The sequence below is a fragment of the Larus michahellis genome, chromosome 2, assembly GCF_964199755.1.
Source record: "Larus michahellis chromosome 2, bLarMic1.1, whole genome shotgun sequence".
Classification (NCBI taxonomy): domain Eukaryota; kingdom Metazoa; phylum Chordata; class Aves; order Charadriiformes; family Laridae; genus Larus; species Larus michahellis.
Genome location: NC_133897.1, coordinates 18941922 through 18967285, shown reverse-complemented (window position 1 = coordinate 18967285; position 25364 = coordinate 18941922). Strand labels below are relative to the sequence as shown.

The following is a 25364-nucleotide window of genomic DNA, read 5'->3' as shown; positions in this document are numbered from 1 at the left end:
TCCAGAAGTTTAAGCTCAACCTTTGCCCACATACTAGCACAAGAGACATCCTCCCATACCACCACAGGTAAGACTTCAGAGGGTTACCAATATGCCTCATCTACTGTCTGTCTTCAACATAATCAGTCCCGGATCAGCCACCACCACTATTCTTGTCACTGGAACCATCTGCCTTGCCATTCATATCCTTACTATCATTAGTAAAAACAACTGTGGGAAATTCAAAAATAAAACATTTACAAGGGGACGAGGAACAGGAAGGGACTTAGTACAAGCACAGCCTGATAAAATGACAGGGCAAACCCAGCCTCCATAGGAAGGGGAACTAAAGCACATTCCAGAGCACAGGCAAATCTCAACTAAAACCCTGCATCACAAAGATCAGTACTACAATACGTGTAGCAGAAAAATATACAAGTGTTTTACTGAAGTGATTTGCCGTAACTTGTCATTTTGTTGTACTTTTCTACTATTCCTGAACTTGTATGGGAGGTTGAAAGCTCAAGATTTTAATTACCCAATAGCTTGCAAGCTATTAATAGCAATATATTGCAGGCACTGAACATGTCCACCTCCTGTCCAAGGCCTTCTCTCCAGGGGACTGGCAGTCAATCCTTCACTAACAGTGAAAACAAGAAATAGAACAGACTATCCAACACACCTCTCCCTACACAGTGAGAGGTGGTGTCAAATAGAAGCAGCAAAGCTCTCAACCACTTAAATAACTGGTTGTTCCAGGAGTACAAAGGAATTTAGAGAAGGGGGAGGCACAGAAGGATGCCTAACCATTCAGAACAGCTCTAAAACCCAAGATCACTCTCACTACAGTAACCCCCAAATTAAAACCAGGATGATGAAATTCTTTCGAGTCCATTCAGTAAACAGTAATTCTTCCCATCTGCTGAGGCAGAAATCCTCAATAAACACAGCCAGGCTAGCACCTACAATTCAACTCAAGTGAACTTCCTTCCAGCATCCACAACAAAAAAGCCCATTGGTATGAAATAATACCATGTCTGTTGAGTTTCTCTAAGATAAGATGCAGCAACTCAGCTATACCACGCACAGAGGAACTGGCAGAACTTGAAATCTCTTCTCCCCAGGTAAAGATCTTGCACAATAAAACTGGCATTCATTCAAGGCACCAGACGATAAGGTGATCACCACCACAGCAACAACCACACCACAGCCCACAAGCAAGATTTCAGTCTGTTTCTTTTCAGAAACACTATCTAGACAGAAATCATTGCCCAGTCTGCTATTCCATCTCAAGGATCAAGACACATACCAAATCATTGTAGTTTAACAAACACATAGGACAGTGTAACAAGCCCTGCCTGTAATTCAAAAGCCCTGCTTCAGACAGACCCTTCCCCCAAATCCTGTACATGCTAGACAATCAGCCAGAAGCAAATCCTTCATTTCCATCAATAATATTCCCCTGACCAGTCCTGAATAGCCTTGATAGCAAATTAGCATTTCTATGGGCCGAGACAAATTTAGCCAATCTGCCTGTGTCCTTGCAGATTTTCTTTTACTTACAAGTTGCTTTTCATTCTGCTGATTAACTGTAAAAAGAAGAGTCTCGATTTTTCTAATCATTATCTATTTTGGGGAAGGTAGAGGGAGAAAAGTTTCTTCATTAAGGGGAGAAGTTCATTCCAAAGGAGAGTTTAAGGGACATACACTTATATTATACATACACACACACATACGACCCACAGTGGCAAAAGTGTATGAGTTTTAATAACAAAAAATGCAAGATGAATTTGTATATTGATTTTTTTTATTAAAAAAAGTGTTTAACTGTATCAGATACACTGATACAGGTTATCATCAGATCCCAGCCCATTCTGACCTGTGTGTAGACAGCAGAGAAACAAGTCTTTGAGATTAAGCTTCCAATAACTACCTTACCCTCATATGTGGTTTTTACTTAAGCTAAGACAAGTCCACATGAGGTAGCATTCACAACACTGATGCAGGCTTAAATAGATCTGTAAAGGACAGCAGAAATAGCCTACAAAAACACTTTTTTTCCCTAAACAGTAAATAACTAAAAAGAAAAAACCCTAAACTTAGGAATTCCATTTTAATCCAGGCAGCAACCATTATAGCAAGAAATTAATCTATCCAATAGGAGAGCGATTTACAAAGCAATGCTGACTCTGACAGATGGAGCCTGGGAAGATATATGCCAGCTGCTCTGTTAGCAGCATTTTCTGCCCAATGCAGAAAACAGTGTTCATGTTGGCTCCAGACTAAACCACTCCCCTTATTAAAAACCAAAATACATATACATAAATATTGTTGAAAGCACAATTTTCAATTCTCCTGCCAAATCCAATAGAGGAGATGTCATAGTAAGCATATATGTTGGCACAATACATTGTTAGTGTCAGTTGTTACAGTCTGTGTATACAACCAAAATAGCATGCAACACTGAATTAAAGTGACAGAAGGAGACATGCTCATGTGTCATTTTCACACAACTCTTGTACACTGAATCAGTCAGACTTCAAGACTGCATATGCAGCAAGCTTAAGAAGTTTTATCTGAGTCTTATTTTCTATGTTTAACATGATTTAGACAACCCAAGCTCCAGAACAGAAACAACATCTTCCATTCTTGTAAAGCACTGCACAGTAGAGGCATGTACAGTTGCTTCAAAATCACACTTTTAACTTCCTTGCAGTGCCTATGATTTGTCTTAGGACATTAAACACACACATTTCTTCAGAGCTGAGACAAAGCAGGCTCTGACATAAGAGACATCAGCCAGAGCTCCAAATACAGACTAATGCCACCCTCAGACTGTCAGCCAGGGAAAGAAACCCTTGGCACTTCCATTGCAGTCTTCCTTCTTCAACACTAAGAAAGCTACCCAAGGCTTCAGAGCGTATGATTATTTCAGCACGCTAGACAGCAGATAATAGCGAATTAGAGAACTTATGTTCCATTTGTTTCATTATATACTGTCTCTCAAATATCGATCTTTTGTTTTCCGTTTGTAATGGGGCTTGAAATTAAAACGGCTTTCTGTTTACTTTAAGTGCCAGCACCAACCCACAAATTTTAGCTCATCTAGCAAGAACATACTCACTGATCACAGAATGATTTGGGTTGGAAGGGACCTTTAAGATCATCTAGTTCCAAACCTGCCATGGGCAGGGACACCTCCCACTAGACAAGGTTACTCAAAGCCCCATCCAACCTAGCCTTGAGCGCTCCCAGGGAAGGGGCATCCACAACTTCTCGGAGCAACCTGTTCCACAGCCCCACCACCCCCACAGTAAAGAATTTCTTCCTAATATCCAATCTAAATCTACCCTTTTTTAGTTTAAAACCATTGCCCCTCGTCCTATCACTCCACTCCCTTATAGAATCCCTCCCCATCTTTCCTGCAGGCCCCCTTTAGGTACTGGAAGGCCACTACAAGGTCTCCCTGGAGCCTTCTCTTCTCCAGGCTGAACATCCCCAGCTCTCTCAGCCTGTCCTCACAGCAGAGGTGCTCCAGTCCTCTGATCATCTTCGTGGCCCTCTTCTAGACCTGCTCCAACAGTTCCACATCTTTCCTGTGCTGATGGCTCCAGAGCTGCATTCAGTACTCCAGGTGGGGACTCACCAGAGCAGAGTAGAGGAGTAGAATCACCTCCTTGATCTGCCGGCCATGCTGCTTTTGACGCAGCCCAGGATGCAGTTGGCTTTCCGTGCTGCAAGCACACATTATCAGATAATGTTGAGCTTCTCATCCACCAACACCCCCAAGTCCTTCTCCCCAGGGCTGCTCTCAATCCATTCTCCACCCAACCTGTATTTGTGCTTGGGATTGCCCTGACCCACATGCACTAGCATGCACTTGGCCTTGTTGAACTTCCTGAGGTTTGCACAGGCTCACCTCTCAAGCCTGTCAAGGTCCCTCTGGATGGCATCCCTTCCCTCCAGTGCACTGACCACACCACACAGCTTGGTGTCATTGGCAAACGTGCTGAGGGTGCACTCAATCCCACTGTCCACATCACCAACAAAGATGTTAAACAGCACCAGTCCCAGGGTCAGTGATAGTCAGTGTCTGATAAGTCAGAGACTTATTTTTCACTTTTTTTTTTGTGGGAATAGGAAGGAGACATTTCAGCACTTATTAGTTACCTTAACATCCTCTTTGTAATATAGTGGCAGCAACACAGAACCTAACTGGAGTGAAAAATCAGAACTGGGTAGGTTTTCATGCCATGCAAGCCTTTGAATCAAAACAGCTCAGAGTACCTGTTTTGGGGCAAAGCTCTTCAGCTCGTACTGTGTGAGAAGCAGTGCCTTCTATGGATTTTATTTATCTTTGCAGTTTACTCTCAAGGACTGGCAAGTGCTCATACAGTCAAAAGTTTATCATCTCAGTTTTGACAAATCAAACTGAAGGAATAAGAACAGAATACTGCAATAAATCTGTATGTGAAGAAAAGCAACATGCTAAAATTTGATGACCTTTTATAGGTGAGCTTCCAAGACTCTTTCTTTCCAGACCCTCGCTTTTTAAGTCCTCCCTACCCTCTAGACAGGCCTGGAATATGAGACAGCATTAAGCAAGCAAGGTTAAGACAACAAGATTTAGCATAAAGGATCAAATTACAGTGTCACCTCAGCATGTCCTGGTATCACAGACTGTATTATGTCAACAGTACTCTGAACCCGTGCAACAGGGCAACCTCAGCTGCTGTTTGCAAGACAGCTCAATACTGAATGTCAGCATCTGCAAAAGGGTTGGTCCAAATGCAACTACGCTCAAAGCTACACTCTGCAACACAACAGGTTTCTCCACACAGATGTCAGAGATGTCGCAGGACAACAGAGTAGGGAGGGAAGTGGGGAAGGAGAGCATGGAAAGTCATTAGCAGGCCTGTCCAACTCCAGGAAGAATCTCAAGGCACTAAAATGTAGAGCCAAGAGTTACACAGGCCTTCTGACATTCAGCAAATGTCTGGACTGCAAGCGTTCCTAATTCAGGAAGAGTTCTCATGTTTAAGAAAGTAACTTTTGACACAGCCGCTGCCCAGATTTTACAGCTCAAGCAGTTCCCAAACATCACGGTATTTTTAAAACAAAGAAGTAAACAATGGCAATTACAGTGCCGAATTCTCTTTTTGTACTTCGTAGCGCTACACTACTGACTATTTAGCTTCTTGAAGATCAATATACTCACTCCAGCAGGAAGCCATCCAAGGGCTTGCACATACATCACAACACTGGTGGCAAGGTGCTTAAACCAGAAACCAGTAGATCCCCAGTTTTGTAGTAGCTCGCTTCCCAGCACAAGGCATACTGTCACACAGCACACAGGCTAAACAGTGATCTCATGGTAGTAAAGTAACGGACTGCAATACAAGGACTGATTGTTTTTACAAGAACTTGCACGTAAGTGGGGAAACTCTGATCACATAAACAGCTGCTAATATTGCTTAGACTTTTACCTACTCCTGGACCTAACTATACAATTTCTATCTGATAGTGGTTGTAAGCACACTATATCCAGTTTCTTTTTTAATAATTACTATTTATTATGTTAAAATTTTAGCCTATGGTTAGCAACAGCATTCTAAAACCTTATATACATAACTCTTTGGAATACTGGCTTATTTCAGTTGCAGCAAGGAGGAATTTAGCTCCTCAAAAAACCAAACACACACAACAGAACAAAACAGATGGCTCAGGAGAATGGAGAGAAGGAGAGCAAGACAGGAATGGCGAGTCAATAATTTACCATTGTTTCTTTCCCCCCCAAAAACCCCATGAACAGGACAGTGAGTAACAAAAAGTAAAAAAATATGGTAATCTCCATACCCAGCAACAGATAAAATTTAACTTAGAGACACCAAAAGAACACAGAAAGCAAGTTCTTCAATAGAAAATACAGTGTCAAATTCAGGAGTGAGGGGGTTGTTTTGTGGTGGTTTTTTTTGTTTTGTTGGTTTGTTTTGGGTTTTTTGTTGTTTTGGTTTTTTTTAAAAAAACAAAAAAATCCTTGGAGAGACAGTTGCTGTGGCATTAGCACAGCCGTAGTTTAAGTGAGTAACTTTTCCTAGAAATACAGCTGCAATGCCTCTGGCACACACAATTACAGCAAAGTTTGCTAATTCATGTTGAAGTTCCACTGGTGTTTTGATGCTGTTTGTTCACACGATTTTAAGGACTGCTTTCCCTTCATGTACAATATAGAGGAGGGCAGCTTTAGGCAGATGCAGGAGGTGCAGAAAGTCATTCAGGTGACAGCAGTGCTTGCACTTCCATGCAACCAGACTCATGAGAATAGTCACATCCACATCACTCCCCGATCCTGCCTCAGTAGTAACACAATCCCTGAACTATTCTATTTCAGCACTTGTAGTAGGGCCACCAGGACACCTTGCTACTATCTCATCTGTAATCAGCTTGACAGATGAGTGGCCTTATTACAGCTACAGACGAGCTGCGTTCAGAGAAACAGTCCTTTCACAACAGGAACACGTCAGCCACAGTTGCGTATCCACCCATACCCACACTGCTGTCTATCTGCACATCTCTGTGCCCCAGAGGAAGCTGAGCACCTGCCCCTATCTAGTTAAAACACAGGGGAGGCCAAGGGAGGACACGCACAACCATGGAGCAGCATGTGGGACAGTGTACCTGGCATATCCAACTGCTTCAAAGCTTGGGATGGCTTCTCTATGCTGCAAAGAGAAGCAGGAGAAGTAATCCAAGCAAATTATATGCCAATTAAGTCTGCAGGCAAGACTTAGCTACCAGAGATAAGATTCCTACCCGTGATGCGAGCAGAGGCAACCAAGCCCAGGACTGGAACAATTACATTTCATAAGCTCTGTTTCAAACTCTTTAAATTAAAACAGCAAGAAGTGGCTGTGTCAGTAGCAAAAAGAAGTTATACCCTAAAAACATGCTCTCAGTTTTACCAAAGAATATGCAGTACTTGTAAATAAAACCCTGCATGAATAAAATGATGTAAATAAAACAATTGTAAATAAATAAATTAATAAAAACGAATAAAATAATTGTAAATAAAACATGTAAATAAAACCCTGCATGAATAGGGGGATTGAAAAAAGAAAGACTTTGTATACAAAAACAGCCTAAATACTGAAGATATGTCCAAAGCAAAACTGGAGACTGGTCTTTTTTCCATCTCCCCTTCTAACCAGTTCTTAAAATAACTGCTTTTCAACTTCCCACTTGTCTTTTTTTTAAATTTTTTTTTAAAGGAAATTGGAAACGAACTTTTCAACAACTACAGAAATTCATTTTCCTAGTCACAAAGAGAAGTTTCTTATGATCATGAACGGCCACATTTTTGCACCATCTATACTTAATGATGATGCATTTTTCTTAACTTTTGCAGTGGTTAGTTTGTGTTTAGTTATTTTCCGTTGAGAAAAGAAGCTTAAATTAGTATGTTTTGCTCATTATTTATGTTCTCTATTTGCATAACTCCTTCACAACTGCTCCATTAAACACCTCTTCCCCTCCAAGGCCAATTTTAAAAAGCCTCCTGCTTTATGAGACTGACAAGCATGACTCACAGTATTCCCCACATTCATTCCCCCAGGCCTCATGAGATGTTATACAGCCAGTAAATACCTGCTTCAGTTCATACTCCCCCACAGACCCAGTGCTGCTGCAGTAACCCCTTACAGCAATATGAGGAAAAACAAGTAAAGCTACCTCTCTAGCTGTCTGCTGTATGTAGGAAGCAAATCGTAACAGTATTTGCTTTTCATGTTGTCCTTCTACTATGTCAGAGTTTGCAAGAGAGAGTGGCTGAAGAGAGGTACACAGTTAAGGAGGGTTACACACTCTCCCCCATTCCTCCTGTGCTTTTATTCTACCAGAAACCGAGTTGTTCAAGATTCTCAACTTGCTTTTCAATCATCCTTCAAACCATTCCCATTTTCTATCAGCAAGGGAGAAAGTTATTCAACAAATTATTTTTTATCAATTCTTAAGCCCTTTCCATGCCCAAGGAACACACTCAAATCCCCCACACGTCCCACATTCAGGACCAAAACCAGCAACTTTCCCCCCCTCAGCAGCGGAGCAGGAGCCTACAGGTACCATATCCCTGCATACTTCACTCCTATCCCCAGTAAATGAGCCTCTCTAAAAATTACAACAAATACCTCCCTCAGTCTCCCTCATGAACGATCAATATTCACTACAGAGTACTGACAGGAGCCAATTTTACAGTTCCTGTTCATGGATAGGTTTCCAGAGAGGGAACATGTGCTAGAAAGCTTTTCATTGACTGTTATCCTTCTCTGTTGGTTTAAAGGACAGACTGCTGAAGAGGAATGAAATACACATCCAGAAATGACACAGCCACTACTCAGGTGATAAAAGACTTCTTACAAAGTAAGCAGCATTGTATGAGCCTAAGCTTCAATTACATCTATGGCAACAACAATTTTCTCTAATATTCAAAGCTAAAGAGATCTTAGAAATTAGACATAAAATCTGTTGCCATTTAAGACAACACGTACTTGCAATGCTCCCAGACAATTCTCAGGACTACTGTGGCAACCAGATCATTTCTATGCTCAAGAACATACGGTATACTGCAGCAGGAAACACACCCACGGTATTTGAAGAGAACCCTTGTAGAGCCACGCACTTCCAAACCAGATGCACATTTTACCTAACACAGCTAAAGCCTGGAGTTTGCATCACAGAAACAATAGCTCCTCCCACAGATTTAGAAATCCTGCAAGTCAGCCAGCAAATCAAAAGCCTAACAGCCCCCAGCCAGGCCTCCAAGGATCTTGCCAACATAAGTGCATCGATCCATCATATCTCTATTTGTTAGTTTGATACTCTCTGAACCTTGATTGAAGCATCGTTCAAGCCACCTGCCACGAGGCCTCACAGTGGGAACCCTGGAGGCTATAATCATATTTTATAAAAAACCTTCATGATCAGGCCCAGCCCTGCTTCATGGATACATACCTACTAACTCACATTAACAGAGTGCCAACCCCCCTGACCCGTCCACCTTTCCCTCACTGTTAAAGAGATCCAAAGACCTCCAAGCAGAGATATTTTATTAAGTCCTTTCCACTCCTTGGTCTCAGAGTAACAAAAGGACCAGCTTCCTAAACAAGACAGATTTCTTATAAAGGAAAGGCCTGGCCACATATATCTGAGAGGCCTCTAGTAGACAGAATCATGTCAGTCCAATTGCATACCACATCTCCCCAGCAGCCTTTTTTTCTTCTGTATCCTGCTCACCACGGCTTCCCCATGTGGTTACAGGCCATTTCACAGCCAAGGCCTTAGCCTCAACTCAGTGCCAATAAAGATAATGTAAAAAAAAAAAAAAGAAGTGTGAATAAATGCCTTCAGTAGCTGCAGGTTTCAAATTATTCAAACTCATGATAGCAGAAGCTGTTTGTCTGAACGGTATCATGAAAAACAACTGCATCACTTAAGCTGCAAAGCAGTAAAATATGCAGTTAAATATTAGAAAGAGATTAATTAAAAGAAACAGGCAAGGAAGAAGAGGTTTTTAGATGAGATCTGAAATGAGACTGAAAGTCAATGAGGTAGAGAACAAGCATGTGAGTCCGTTACAGAGGCAGATGCTGCAATGACAGCACGCTTGCATCAATGGCAGCAAAAGAGAAAGTCCACAGTATTTCTCAGTAGGGGAAGAGCAAATGAGACAACAGGGCTAAGAAATGGCCTGCAGCAAGCAGACAGAAGACTTCAACGGTGAGAGAAAAATCAGCAAATTCATATTAAGATCACAGCCAAGAGAAGCACCTGGGAAGAGAGAAATGTAGTCACTAGTAACATTTAGTGACATAATAGTGACTAACATTATTAGGTGTACGAATGTGAAAAGACAAGTCATGGCATGGCGTTCTGCAGCTCAGATATTACTACAGTAGTCTGATACAGCTGCCTGGACACCTTGTTCTTGTTGGTCTATTTGGTTTATGCAGATGTTTTCTTATCTTAGGCTCCAGAAAACACAGAATTATGCACAGGGACCACAGCTCAACAGCACAACTGCTACAATAAAGTCAAGTAAGATGCTCAACTGACAATGATTGCTGCAGTACAAATACTAGTTGGCGGATTTGCTGACCCCAAAGTACAAGGAGATCAGAGGATGAAAGTGAGGATACGCATCTGGTGAAAGATTAGCTGGGAAAAAAAAAAGCCAACAAAAACCCCCACGCTTGCCTGATAAAGTATAGCTTACAAAAAAAAAATTATCTTGTGAAACACTGGTGTGAAAGTAGCCAGTAGAGTCTACACTTCAATTTTTTTCCAAGGATATCAAAGAATTGTTATGCTTCAAGTAGTAAACAAGCAATTTTTTTTCCTGGAACTATTTATAACCTTAAGACCACCCAGTAAGAACATTATGTTCAACTCTAAGGATGTCAAACCAGCATTTGTTTTCGTAAGCCTCCTCTGCCCGAGTTCCGAAAAGCCTCCCTGCCTTCTTAACAAAAGTAGGAACTGTACCACGTTTTACTCCTATTTGTCATTGAGGTTACAATAAAATAAGGAAAGCGATGCAGAGTCTCTTTCCCATGAGTTCTTTAACTGCTCATCAGGACAGTATCAGAGCCTCGTTGCAGACGGAGCAGCGTGCTTGCTCTTTAACTTCTGCTGGAGAAAGAGTACACAGAGTTGATTATTTTGGGCTCTTTGGAGAGAGAGGGAGGAAGGAAAAGGAAGGGAAGACACTATCACAAATACATCTATCTTAACATAAGAAAGCTGTATCTCATTGCAGAAGAGACAAATTTTACCGTTCTTTTAAAATATTCTACCATGGCAGAAGATACAGTACAGAATACATCATCTGCAGCTGTGATGAAGAGACTTCATCATAGGAAAGGCCCAAACCAAGAGAAGTTTTGAATTTCAGAGCCTTTTTCAGTTTGCCAAACATATTTGATCTGGAATCTTAGACAAGAATATTATTAAAAATAAACTCACCTTGTAAGCAGTCAGTCTTTTTCAGACTGAAACTAATCTGCTTTGTTAGCTTAGCCAGCAAGTTGGCTACCAATTTCATCTCACATTAATACAGATAGTTGAATTTTACAAGTTGTATCTGAAAGTGCTGCACTCATGTTTTACTCCAAGCTGAAATTCTCCTGCAGGGTGTCCCCACCACCACCCCTTTTTTTCCCTAAAATATTGGAACCATGGTAACAAATCTATGCTCTGCAAAGCATACATGGCTCCTGTTACCAGCACTAAGAGCTTGCATAAGTAACGAGTAACACTATTTGCGTAGTTTCAAGCAAAGGTGGCATCTACTCTCTTACTAATTAACCCAAGGAAAAAGAGGCATTCCCTCCTATACCAAGTGGAGGAGTTTTGAGTTCTGCTTTCATTTGCTGTACAATAAATGGTTTCCTCAAAGAACCCACCTGTTAGGAGCACTGTATCTTTTGTTTCACTACCTGGTCCTAAGCCAACAAAACACTTGACTGAGCCCTTCCAGCGAAGCCAGAAGGGCATGCTGACAGGCTGGAGACAAAGGAGGAAAGGTACCTCCAGATACCATCTTGGTCACAGAGCTCTGCTCAGGAGCACATTGTGACCTATTATCCACAGCACCCTGGTCTTGGCCCCCAAGGGCTCTGCGCAAGTTTTGAGCTGCAAAGGGTTATTTCTACAGACCACGGGAGACATCAAGTCTCTGTCCGCAGCAGCTGCCTCACCAGCAACATCAGGAAAAGGGAGGATCCACACTGGGGCACCGTATCTATTACAAATTCAGCACTTACTTCCCTTTTCTTAGGGGTGGAGGAAAGGGAGGATCCCTATGACCAAGCCCACCTGCCTCTGCCACCAGTGCTCAGATTTGGAAAGGGGGGCCAAGTGTGAGGGGTGGTGGCGGAAGCAATAGCATCAGAGGAACACTGCTCTGGGTAAGATTAATATTACAGAGCGCAAAAACACTCAGGTAATTATGAACAAGCCTGGACACTGAGTAACTGAGGGCCTGTAAGTCATTTTCTACCAAGTAACAACAAATAAAAACTACATCATGCTCTTTTTGACTCCAAGTTACAAATTAAGGACTGGACAGAGGCACAGAGAGAGTAAGATACCCTCTTTTCCCTCAAGGATGTCTTGCTACACCAGAACTGACATTTCGTCTACACAGCTGGCACCCTGTTGTTCTGTGGATAAGTAAGATTCCAGTCACAAGAACTATCAAACACAGATTGCTTTCACTAAGGAGAAAGAGAGCGGTATCTTCTAGTGCCTCTGCCAGGACCCAGAGACCCACCACCATGCAGACAGACAGTACTGTGAGCATTACGTAACCCCAGAAGTTTGCAAAGCCAAAAATTAGAATCTCAAGGTTTTTATGAGAGGACATATACAAAACTCTTAAAGAGTAATTGCTGCTAATGAGTTCAATGACGGTTTCAGGTGCATCTTTTCCCAAGGGCTTCATTGCACTGTCTCCATGGACACTGTCTCCACATTTCTGCAAATAGGCACTTTTTGCTGTGTTGTAGTATAACAGAGGCAATTCGTAAAGGCCAGGGCAGGGGGGGACAACCCTTGTGCCCAGCACTGGAAGTCCAAACAATCAGGTTCTGTTCCCAAATCTGACAGCATGTCCCTATATGACCTTCCACAAGTCAGTTATAAACTCCATGCCTCCATTTATGCTTCTGTAAAATGAAGACAGTTCAAAATACTAAACAAAGATATTGGGAAGTTGCATCCATTTTTTTTTGTTTGTTTCAGAGTTTGAGGTTTTTAGTTGTTAAACTTAGATCAGTAGCACAGATACTAATAGGAACTTTGCCCTCAGAGGTACAATGCTTCCTACTTGTACACAGCCTGTTCCTGTACTCTTACCTTTATTATAATGTGATCCACCCTATGAGCCCTCCTCAAGGCCCATCTATTTTCTCTTTACCATAAGAGCTACTTAGCACAACAAGCTCCCAGAGATAGGGAGGGAGGTAAGCATTAGACAGTTGCCCCTCTTACTCATGTCTTCCTTCTTCCTTCCAAGAATTCCACAGGTCTGGGCACAGCGATAGCAGCAGAGAGCAAGGATCACACTTAATATACACTGACAACAGACAACCTGTAAGCTTCTTCCTTCTAACATATGTGCAAACAGAAGGGAGCAGATAGTGCTACCTTTGTGGAAGAAGTGGTACGCATCTGTAAAAGCTTATCCCAATCCACTTTACTGCACCTGATTAAGGTAGCACAATGCTGACACAAATCACCTGCTGAAATACTAATGAAAAGCGTATCAGAAAAAGCAGATGACATTTTGCTGGTTTCTTAAACCAAATGTACCAAAATTAATCGAAACATTTCAAATTTGGAAAAACTGGTCTCGTACCATCTACCTCCTTTGGACAAAAAACAGACACACAACACTCCAGGATCCGTTTCCTGTATACACAGGGTAATTGCTTGCTGATTCAGTGAAGTTGCACTATTGTCTTACTGCTGCTTTCAAGCTAAATATAAAGCTGTATTTTCCAAAACACAGACAACGCGCTGGCACAGAAGACCTATACAATGCCCAGAAGAGCTACAAGCCTGTACCCAAATTATTATTATTAAAAAAAACCCACACAAAAACGCACACACAGAACAGCCAGTGCCTTTTACAATGATGGCAAACTTAAATGCTTAAACAACCTTAAAAAAAGAACAGTATTTAAAAGTATAAGCTAACACCTTTTATTAAATATGATTTAAACCTACCTAGGGTAATGGATGGTATATCCATAATTTCTCACTGCTCTCAAGCTCTCTAATTTTGAATTATATTTTGGCATTATAGAAAGTGAACTAGCTTGATTTGTGTGGTTTTTTTGTTTGGCTTTTTTTTTTTGTAGTGTTCCAAATTTAGCAATGAAACCAGGAAAAAAAAAATCACTGTATTTACTCTCGATACAAACTAATTAACCTATGAACATAAAACATGCAAGTTCTTACAGCATGTAAAAGATTTGTATTAGTGACAATTTAAGAAGTTTATCCTTTTAAAGCAGGTCATTTCCTGAATTAGACATTCTGAGTGAACTTCTTTGTACTGAACTAAGCTAAGCCACTTTCCACACACCAGGCAACAAAACCAAGCGTCAGATCTGATACCAACATTTAAGGAAAAAGAAAAAACACAAAAAAGTTATTTCCTTTCCAATATGTACTATCTACTGTATAAGAAGTACAGAACATTCAACCTATCAAACAGAAATGATTCCCATATGCATACTGGAAGATAACAAAAGGATTTGTGAAACTTTTGTATGCAACACTTCTGCTCAACCTCAAACATTTATTTTTCTACCAACTGGAAAGAGACTTTAAATTTTTTAATAGCAGTCAAACTGAAATCTCTCCCTGCTTTCGTCTCTTTTACCCAGAATAGCTTGTTAACTCACCGTTCAGTTTCCACATACCAGTTGGAAGCTACAGAAGGAAATAACATCACAACAAAAAAACCCACGCATTTAGGCAACACAGCACTTACTTCCTTAAAAGGTCTCTCAATTTATTTTCTAAAGCTGCTAAGTCTACCCACGAGAGACCATGAAGATCAGAATTTACACAAGTAGTACATATTCCAAGCTCTTAATTTAAAGGTTTTCACAGTGATATTAAAATCATATTTGAGCTTAAAACAAAAAATTACAAATGAATCCTCCAAGCGGTAAGGAAGCAAAAAGACTGATGAAAACTATGTATCTGCCTATGCGTAAACAAGACTACAAGAAACATCCAATTTAGACGGTTGGGGAGAGTTGTAAGCAGTGTTTTATAGCACAGACAGGCCTCTCTGCTACACCAGTCAACTGAAGTTGTTCAAAAGAAGGGAAGTCATTAGTGCAGTAACACTGGAGACGCAGGTTTCCTGGCATCATTCTAATGCTTCATAAGCTAGTTATTGTAAAATAAGTTATTAAAAACCTGAAAGAAATTCAATTCAGCCAGGAAATTGACTGGAGAATCTCTGTGGACATTAATATTTTCAGCTGAAGAATCATTAATTAGAACTGTAAGTGCTTTAACTCCCTATGTTATTTCTGTATTAGCACTGATAAAGTTCATTCTGTTTAGGATACTGATGAAATTCCTCACTAGTATCTTCAGCTTTATGCTACTGATTTTCAGATAACCTTTCACGGTTACATGCACACTGAAAGGGGTTAGTCCCAGATTTTATTTGCAGGCAAAAGGATTTGGGGAAGGCATTAGGTACTGGAACTTACATTTATATGGCATCTAAGAAGCAGCTTCATTTATTTCCGTTATAAGAGTGTTTCATCACTCCTCCTCTCACTCAATCTCAATGTACATTATTATAAACGTATACAATTCACAAGCAAACATCTCCACCATAAGAGAGCAGAGTCATACCAGTATTCTAAACACAGACAGAAAAAACGTTTAGAAAATATCAGGAAAAATGTGATTTCCCTATATTTAGAAAAACTTACTTCAGGAGACAAAAACATGCTTCCATTTAAAGATTCAAGGTTGAAAACCTGCTCTTAAAACTGCTCAGTTTAAGTCTCTGATCTAAAAGGAAATAGGAATCTAATTTTTTACCTGCTTGTCACTGAAGCTTCCAACCAGAAACAACAGATTTTAAATCCTGTCACAAATTAAATACAGTAATGTACTTATGCTGCCTTTTTCCTTCTAGTCAAAGGCAAAACCCCCACCAATAACATCACAACTTCCTTCAATTACTACTTCTACATTTGGTTTCCTTTCCCTTTTTTCTGTCTCCCTCTCTCTCCCATCCCCCCCAAGACTACCACCACACAGTACTTTCCTTTTAGCACTGCAGATCTTCCTTAGAAACTTATTTGCTCTGCTTCTCCCAAATTCTTTTCCTTTCCTATCAGATAAACCTTCTAGATAACCAGAATACAGATGGTCTGGAGGGCAAACTACTGCCTGGCATTCCAATTCATTCACAATTTACCTTAGCAAGAAACTGCTTCCCACTTTTCCAAGAACAGCAATTTTCAACTTGAGTGTTGCAAATGCTGTTATCTTTCCTAAATGCTTCAGTAAAAGGATGCTTACTGTCAACAGAGGTACCTTCATCAGTAGGGAGACAAGTTCCACCCAGCAGTTTCCCTCCCTCCCTTTTTTTTCCTGAGTAATCCCTAAACACATCGAAGCCATATTCTCTTCAAAACAATCAGCACGACTGAAATTTTATCAAAAGTTTCCCAGATTAAGTGAAAGAGACAAAATAGATTCATATGTTTTCAGATCCAAAAATACAGCTAGTTTGAATATAGCAATACTGGGGGTAGGAAACAACTTTCCTGCTTAAATAAGCAAAGAATATAAAACATAAGACCAAGAACATCAAGACTTTCTGAATAAATAACCGAGTGCTATTACAGTTACTATAAATTGTTAGCATCAGCACTCAGAATAGTCAGACAAACTTGTTCCACCTCAATACCACAATGCAGAGGGGGTGACAGCGCACAGCAAGTTTTCCTACTAAGAGTAAATAAGCCTTTCCCACAGAATGAGAGAAAACTCTCCAAATTCAAAGCTATCCAAACTCAAAGAGGCCAGATTGAGTCAGTTATGTGCAACGGGTTAAATTACGATGTGTAGCCACTTCTGAACTATTTTAACACTCACTTCATGGCCAGGTTCTCTGTTCTGGCCTGCCTTTTTTATAAAATGCTTAATTACATTAAATACAAATGCTTCGTATTGTGTGTTGGTTAAGCCTCTTCCTCTCCTTTCCTCCCTTCCCATCCCACAATACACACACACTCCCAGATCTCATAACCCAGTGCCCTGTGTCACATTGCCTAATCCTGCAGTGGCCCCACCACAGGCACTGGAAGTATAATCTGTTCAGTAGTCCAACTGGAGCGCAGATGGCTTTATACAAAGTGCTGATTAAAAAACCCACCTCCATCACACATTAAAAAAAAAATATATGTGATTTTATCAATATATTTGCCATTTTTATTGAGTAAATGTATAATGAGGGTACAATACAAGCAGGGTATGCATTTTTCAAAGCTACTGCAGCAGTCCTCATTAGGAATTTTGGAACTCCAGCTTCCTTTCAAAAGGGGTAAACACAGCTGTACACAGATAAAACAGACCGCACCAATCCCACATCCAGCTGCCCTTGATACTTGAGGTGAAAATGAGATACCAATTTAAAAAAAAAGAAAAAGAAAACCCACCCCAAATGACTGGATGAGAACTAGCTCAAGTGTTGTGTTTTTTTATTTGTTTGCTTGAAGAAAAGACAAGTTTTAGGACTCCAAAGAAAATGATGTAAGTGAAGATTCTCTGTAACTTTCTGACATAGGGGAAAAAGTCAGGAGAAGGAGACAGGTCAAAACTTGTGCTGCAATTACCACGCTCATGTACTTGTCATATTTCCCATGAGTAAAACCAAATGAACCTCGCCTCTTAGAAGCATTTATATCAGCAGCTTTCTTTGGGTGGAGCAAACAACTCGGAAGAGTAAATAGACATTAACTCATACTACCTCACATACCACAAAAAAAAAATCTGAAAAAATATGGCTTGTTAGAGCAGTTTTTTTTTTTAAATGAACTACTTGGATTAAAACAACTTCATATTATTAAAGCTGTGTTCTCAAATTTGCTGCTCCATTACTAAAAACAGTAGGACAGCTTACCAACAAGGATGGAGGACAGATAATTTAACAACTTGTATTAACTAGTCATGACAGATAGCCTTGTATTAGATTCAACAAGTTCACTTTACAAGCTGTCTAGTAAGTACAGTGGAGTTTATTTGCTTTTCCTCTTCAATTTTTTGACTAAAAGGAAAAAGTTGAATTTGAGAATCTCTAGATGGTTCTGTATCCAGATGAGCATGACTAAATATACAGACTTAGAGAGTTATGTGCTGCAAATCCTGAAAAAATAATAATAATAGTAAATTGTGCTTAAAGTGGCTTCAGAAAGACAGACTTCAAGCAAGGCAAAAAATCACTGGCCATCTAAGGGGGTAAAAAAAAATCCACACCGACTGGTGGAGACACGCTACAACCAGCGGAGCCTCTTCCGGCACCGGAGCCCCGGCCCGCTGTTACCGTGGCCGGGTGTTTGCACGACAGAGCCTGCGGGCGGCACAGATTGCCATTTTGAAACGCCACCTCCCGCTCCCCCATCCGCGCCGGTACGCGGGCAGCTCCCCGCCGCCGCAAACCCTTCGCTGCGGCGCTGCGGACCCCACGCCACCAACGCGGCTCCCCTCGGGCCTCGCCGCGGAGGACCCGCCGCACCGCGGATTGCCGCCCATGACCGAATTCGTGATGTCAGCGGCGTAAGGGGCCCCTTCCGCCCCCCGAGCGCCCGCCGCGGATGGCGGCCCCGCCGCTCCGGCGGAGGGGCCGCCCGGTACCCGCGCTCCACGTGAGGCGCGGCGCTGCCCGCCTCAGCAACCGTCACCAACCGCCACCAACCGCCGCCCCGGGGCCCGCCGGCTTCCCCCCGGGAGGGAGCCGCGCCGCCGGGAAGCGAGGGCGGGTGGGGGGTGGGGGGAAACCTGAGGTACCAGGTCTGAGGCGGCCACACGGAGCGGCTCACCAGCCCTCACACCCCACTCACCCTCCGCCCAGGGAGGTCTCCGGGATGTGACTCATAATAAATAAATACAGAAGAAGAAAAAAAAAAAAGAAGAAAAAAAAAAAGGGAAAAAAAAAAAGACACACCCTCCGAGCCGGACTGACATAATAACCCCCTCCCTTCCCCTTCGGAGCCGGGGGGAGGGAAGCCCGGTCATTCGGCTGGAAAAGTTGAAAGAAAAGGCAAAGCCGGGGGAGCGACTGCAGGGCGGGGAGCCGCGGCGGGGGCAGCCGGGCGCCGCGCTGCCCCTCAAGGCGGCTCCGGCCCCACCGCCCGCACCGGAGAGCCGAGCCTCCCCGCCGGCCCCGGTGCGCTGCCCCGCCACCCCTCACCTGGATGTAGTTGTTTTCGCAGTAGTCGGCGACTCGAGTGAGGTTCTGGTAGCTCTCGAGCAGAGCCCGCTTGCCAGAAGGGATTTCCTCCTCTAGCAACATCTGCAACTCTGCCATTTTCCACCCCTCCGCATCGCTTCCTCTTGCATTAAAGAGACAGCGGCAGCGCCGGGCTCGCAACCCGCCTGGTATTGTGGGATTCCTCCTCGCCTCGCTTTCGTGAGCGCTCGCTTTCCCCACCCATCCTTCCCCCTCCGAGGGGAGGGAAAAAAAAAAAAAAAAGAAGAAAAAAAAAAAAAAAAAAAAAAAAAAAAGAAAGAATCCCCACCCCCGCTTTGCAAAGCAAGCCGGGAGCTGTAGGCAGCGCCGCGCCCGCAGCGCGCAGGCGCGGAGTGAGAGGAGGCGGAGCGGGCGCTACTCATGGCCGCCGCCCCCGGCCGCTATGGGGAGATGGCGGATCCCTGTGGCGGGAGGGTGGCAGCAGGGCTGGTTGACCGTCCCTCTGGGTTTGTGTCCTTCCCCCGTCCCCCTCACGAAAAGCTCCTGCCCCACCAGTGGTGGCCTGAGGCGGTCCGTCTCCCCGGGAGAGGCCAAAAGTGTCTGGGAGGGAAGCGCTGCCCTGATTATCTGGCCTCCCGTCAGGCTAGAGATTTGTAAGGTGGCAACAAAACTGGTAAAGCAATAAGGGCATCGCGGTTAGGGGTAATTAATCCCTTCCCAGAGGGTTATCCCAAGGTGGAGGGAGAAATACTGATTCTAAGCTGTGTAGATCTTTGTGAAGTCTTGCCTAGAAGTAATAATTGACAATTAGCATTTTTCTGATTTTAGTTTCATAAGAAGAATTTAAATGGCTGAGATAGATACGTTATTCCCGCCACTCTTTTACCTCAGTTGTTGAATCATCATTAAGGGCCTCCTCGTTGTTGCGAAGGTGTGGAAAATAAGGGTCTGGTGATTGTTTAATACAATCTTTCTCGCATGTTTTTGTTCTAAGCAGAATCCTGTTTCTGTGATCATACCAGAAGAAAAGCCAATAACAGCAGGTGGCTTCTATGCTGGGGTGTCTAAGCCTGCCTTTGCAGTGAGTAAGAGCTCCAGAAGAAGCTGTCTCCGAGGCCCGTTATTCACGCCTTGGCTGCGTGTGCTGTGTGTTCGCAGTTACAAATGCAACCGGTAACAGTACTTGCATTTTAGTAGTTGTCCCAGAGAAACCCACAGCGGTGAAAAGTTAGCACGTTTCGGTAAAAAATATTCTCAAACAAATTATAGTAAGAGCAGACTGCCTCATCTCTGTATAATTGTATGGTATTTTGCACGTCCTCTGGACTCCTGTTTGCAGCACTGGAAACCGTTCCAGTCAGGATCCTTTGGTATACCTGCTGGTGTCTCTAAATCAAGGTGGAGAGGAAAAATAGCTCTCCCTTCCCCGCTGAGGTCAGCAAAATCCAGCACCTCGGTCTAGAACCATGGAAGTGAGGATAAATGGTACGGAGCCTGGGAAGGTCTTTGTAGCTGGAGTTAGGAAAAAACACCCCCTGGCCAGGAACAGTTAGACAAGTGCTGGGAGAGGTATTTGAGTGCTGTCTGGGACAGCAGAGGAAGGAGCTGGTACATTCGCAGCACTTGCTGTGGGATAGAAATGCATCTACATTGCTATCTTCTGATGGTTAATTCATTTGGCAGCTTAGCAAAATTGTTTCCAAAGTGGCTTCAATAACTCTCTTTAGGACAGCATGTGATTTCCAATAAAACATTTTATTTTGGGTTCTAAGTACCCTTTTAATGTAAAATAATTAAATTTTATCTGCAACAGTATTGAGATATAGACGAGCTTTTAATGGGTCCCAGGGCAAGAGTGATCAGAAACCATCTTGAGCACTTCTTGTTTCCAGCTATCATAATACAAAGAGAAATTTGATTTCTCTAGTCAGTCTGGCTCCAAATTGCTTAACACCCATTGGCTTGGATGAGTCTGTAATTGCCTACAGATCACGGATTGACTTCGTGGAAGCTGTTAACATCCTCCAATGTAGCACAACTGTTGTCAGCTCTTCTTAAAATGTTATTGCTGCCCCAATACCAAGAGATGGCAGATGTGTGGAGCCTTGCACATCAACTTTTTTCAGCATGAGAAAAATGAGTTGCTAAATGTATCGTGCTTCACTTTGCAGGCAACCAAGTCCTACAGCAGATGGCAGGACAGCAGTTGAGCGGGGCAGTGCCGGCTCCCAGTAAATGCACCCGCCTCAAGCAATAGAGCAGAGGCTTCAGGAGGGCTTACAGCCCCTTTCCCCCCAACGGATCTCGACCCAAAAGGCCTTGCACAAACCAAAAACCCTACCAATTCTACCTCCAAATGGGCTCACAACGCAAGACCTTGGAAGACCGCGTCAAAGAGCGCCACCTTGTGACATCTGCGTTGTGACTTTTCTTCAGCCTTCCTGGCACTGCCGGGCCTTATCCTGATGCCTGGTACGTGGACGTGTGGTAGACACAGAAACACCCAAGCTGGCTCCACGCTGAGCTAAGTCACCTCCAGCAGGACTTTTAAACTTAGTCCCATAGAACCACAACAGTACTGCTGCGAGGGCCACACAATACAAGATGCACTGGGAATTGTGGTGAGGACGTGCTCAACTGATTAGATCAACAGGCCTTATTAGCTCCTGCCTCGTGCTAGCCCTCCTGCTTTCAAAATGACTCTCTGCAGGGTCACTTGAGTGTCTTCACAGTGTGTTCCTCATATCTGAGGTTCTTGGAGGGTTCATTAACTCAGATGCAGTAGACCCAAGCTGGCTCCATGAGTGTGCACAGTGTGTACACCGAGCGATTCCAGAGTACCTGAAAGCACAGTGAACATTCAGGTGGCTATGCAAATGCCAGCCAAATTTAGCAGAGCCATCTCTGAGCCAGAGCCAATAAACCTTGGACTTCAGCTGACCTTTGTTCAAGATACTAGTGTGCATCTGAACTGTGTTCACTGTGTTTTTCTTCAGAAACTATTATGTTCTGGTTTGTTTTATTTTGGGTTTGGTTTTGGGTTTGGTTTGTTGTTTTTTTTTTTTAAATTATCGCGCTTTCTCATTGCTCCAGACAATAAACCACTGATCAGAAGGAAAAGTAACTTTCTCAAGATACTTCAGGTGCGCAAGAGAGCTGGGAATGAAAACTTTCCTGTCTGAGGCAGCTGGACTGGTAAAGGAAAAAATGTAATGCTGCTTTTCAAGCTCCACCCAAACAATCACCTGAATGAGTTCCCATCCAGAGTAAAATGTGCTTATATACCTCTCAGCATCTCAACTGTCCATACTTCTCCTCAGTGGGGCATGATTGATCTCCAGGGGCAATACTGTCCTTCTGGGACATAGCCCATTTTTGACCAGGAGAGAAAAATGTGACTATGTTCTAAATGCACCTGTTCAGAACAGCATCAAAGTAGCAGCATCAAAGCGACTTCTGCACTGTAATTTGTGTAGCTCTGTAACTGTCTATTCCCTTTTCTAGGCCACAGATTGACACGTGTCTTTGTTTTTCCCTTGGGAAGAGTACTTGCTTCGGTAGTGTTGATTGGAAAATAACAGTTTTTTGTTGGACTGTTTCTCAGCTGGATCAATTCCTGATTCAGTTGGTTAGCCACACAAGCACTTTGGACAGTGCAATGCAAAGGGAGGTGAGGGATCTGAAGGGGCAGCAGGAAGCACAGAAGGGCTGTTCAGATCAGCCACATCAGCTCTACTGCCAAATGCCAAGTCCCATGTTCTTGTAAGAAAATTTTGCTGATTACAGTGATATACTTACAAAAGTGTGGCTGTACTGGGACAATCTTGCATGAATACTTAATGCTGCTTTTTTTTTTCTTTTTTTTTTTTCTGGGAGCAAAAGTCACCTTTTTGGTATTTCCTATACCAAATTAGAAGTAGCCATCAAGAAGCTACACAGCTGTGTTGGTTTGCCTTCCTGTGCTTTAGATCTAGCCCACAGAGCCTTACTTAAGAAATGGAATAATTACCCATATTGATATTTCAGTTTTCATCACGGTGTGTCTGAGTATTGCAGAGATGAACGGGGCTGTTCCCACTTCCCAGAGACAATTTGTCAGGCTCTCCGCGCTCTCATGGGCATGTCTGCGTGCCCTTTTTTCCAATTAATGTTATTAAGGTTTTCATCACAGCTTTAGCAACTGGAGATGCTCCCTCCTGCCTTGCCACGGGAGCAGGGGTGTTTGGGGAAGGGCTGCATCCCTGAGCCTGGTCCAGGGACCCCATCGCACGCCCCTGCCAGTTGCTAGGCAGCCAGCGAGCTCTGTGAGGCACAGCCAGCACACGCCAGCCAGGCATTGCTAGGCAGCCTGAGCTGCCGGAGAGCACAAAAATAATAAGATTCAAAATTGCGGCTTCAAGAATGCACAAGATAAGAGTGGCACAAAAATAAATAGTTTTACTGTATTTTGACATGACCTTTCTCCTCTAATGTATTTTCACTCGCAGGATTTGCCTTCTGTCTCAACCTCATTTTTCATAAAACTCTCTCCTCTTCATCCTTCCTCTGTGCTTATCTTCGCTCCTCAGCAGTGCTGTGGTGTCAACAGTCCTTCCTTTTCTCTCACCCCCACTAGCCTTTTCTCAGTCTGGCATCTCACTTGTTCCCCTCCCATGTTCCACTGAATCCCCTGTTCCTTTGGCCTCTTTCATTTTTGGTGTTCATTCTTTCATCTTTCTCAGCTCAGCCTCCAGCCACCAGGTTGCCTCCTGATTTTGCCTTTCCTTTTTCATTGCATCAAAGAATTCCTCCCATATCTTCTGTTCCCAGCTCCCCATCTTGGTCCTTTCTGCTGCTGTCATTTCCAGCTGCCCACCGCAAGGCAGGCATATCTTCTTAATCCCTCAAAATACTGGCAAGGCAGAGGAGGCATCCACTTCCCTAAGAGCATGGGAAAAGTGGAGCATCCAGACCCTGGTGATGCAGCTGTACATACGCAGAACCTCAAGAAAACCCATTTCTTTCTTCCTAGATCTAAACCAGGTAACATGGGTATTGTGTGACAAATGACAAGATGGCTTTCTTCTTACACCAGTAACAAATGAGGCTAAACTATTTTATTATAAAAACATTTTGAGGAAGGGCTGGCTTTAAAGCAACCACTTAAAGGAGGAGGTGAATTTCTAGCAGTAATCCTTTTTATTAGCAAATGTTTTTTGGCCTTCTTTTATTTAATGGCTTTGGGGGGTAGTTTAAATATGGAAAGAATCAATCCCGTTGCAAAGGGTAGGTACTGAGTGAAAGTCGGCTTTCTGAATAGACCCGTGCAGGCTTGGCCCACTCATTAGAGGGCAGGTTGGAATTTCCTGATTAAATAGCTGTTTGTTGGAGGATTCCAGTCCTTTAAAATGGAAGACTTTCTTTGATATGTATATATGAAATAAAACTTTCCCTGGGAAAGGTTTCTCACCCCGCATAGAGCTTCTGGTCAAAAGCAGAAAGAAAGACACCTTGCCCAGAAGAAAGCAATATTTGGATAATTAGCGGTGAAAGGGAATGTAGCAGATCCAAAGGCAAGTCTCCTGCGTCCCTGACTTGAAAGCAGGCACTGAAAAGGTGGGTGCCCCATGTCAGTAGTGTCCTACTCACTTAGCTTTTTGGAGTGAGCATCTCTAGCAGGAAAAAAACACTGCTCAAGCTCTTGAGAAATGTTTTAAAGTTTGAAAATACCATTAACACCATTTCTGTCCTGTTTTGCCCTGCTTGATAAAGGCTATGAACAAAAATGATCCAGAGTGAATGCATATACTTGTAGGGCCACCCCAGGCTTAGTGGGGCTTATTGGCTCAGACATTATTTGCAGGGTCATCAGGAGTATAACTGCTTCCTTGAGATATAGAGCCTAAAATGGCTTTGCAAATTCATGTAACACTGCAAGTGGTGTCTTGAGACCACTGGCTAGTGCTGAATCCAGAGTTAATAAGCTCTTCTGGACGATATTTACTCTATAGAGAACTGAAGTGTCTCTGGTGTTCCTTGGAGCATCTCTAATATCGAGGTTTTTCGGTTCTCCGTGAGAACAAAATGGTTCCTAGTCTCCCGTGATCCCAGATAATGGAGAGTTGCCTGTAATAGTACCATCATCTAGTTTACCTGCACATCAAAATTGATTAGTCCACACTCATGGCTATACCTAACTGCAATCTCTAGCCTAATTTATTTTCTATCTTCAGTACTAAGTGTCTGTACATAAATTGGATGGGTAAAAAACAGAAAGCAGTGAACATCTATGTTTCAGTTCTCAGTGTTTCAGAACTAACATTTGATCTATCTCTATGGATTTTTGAATTTTTTTATCAATTGAAATTATTTATGTATGTCCACTTTTATGCTA

General features: G+C 42.8%; 1 protein-coding gene across 12 annotated transcripts in view; it reads right to left on the bottom strand.

Moving 5' to 3' along the window:
• ABI1 (abl interactor 1) overlaps positions 1 to 19305 on the bottom strand; it is an 82206-nt gene extending 62901 nt beyond the window's left edge. For 9 of the 12 annotated variants that reach the window (XM_074574411.1, XM_074574414.1, XM_074574418.1 and 6 more), the window contains exon 1: positions 18992 to 19256. In XM_074574411.1, the coding sequence (XP_074430512.1) occupies positions 18992 to 19108 (117 nt within the window). In that variant the 5' untranslated portion in view covers positions 19109 to 19256. Of the gene's footprint in view, positions 1 to 18991 lie in introns of all 12 variants that reach the window. The other 3 variants (XM_074574421.1, XM_074574417.1, XM_074574423.1) reach the window with 2 other exon arrangements.
• Positions 19306 to 25364: the final 6059 nt, after the last annotated feature.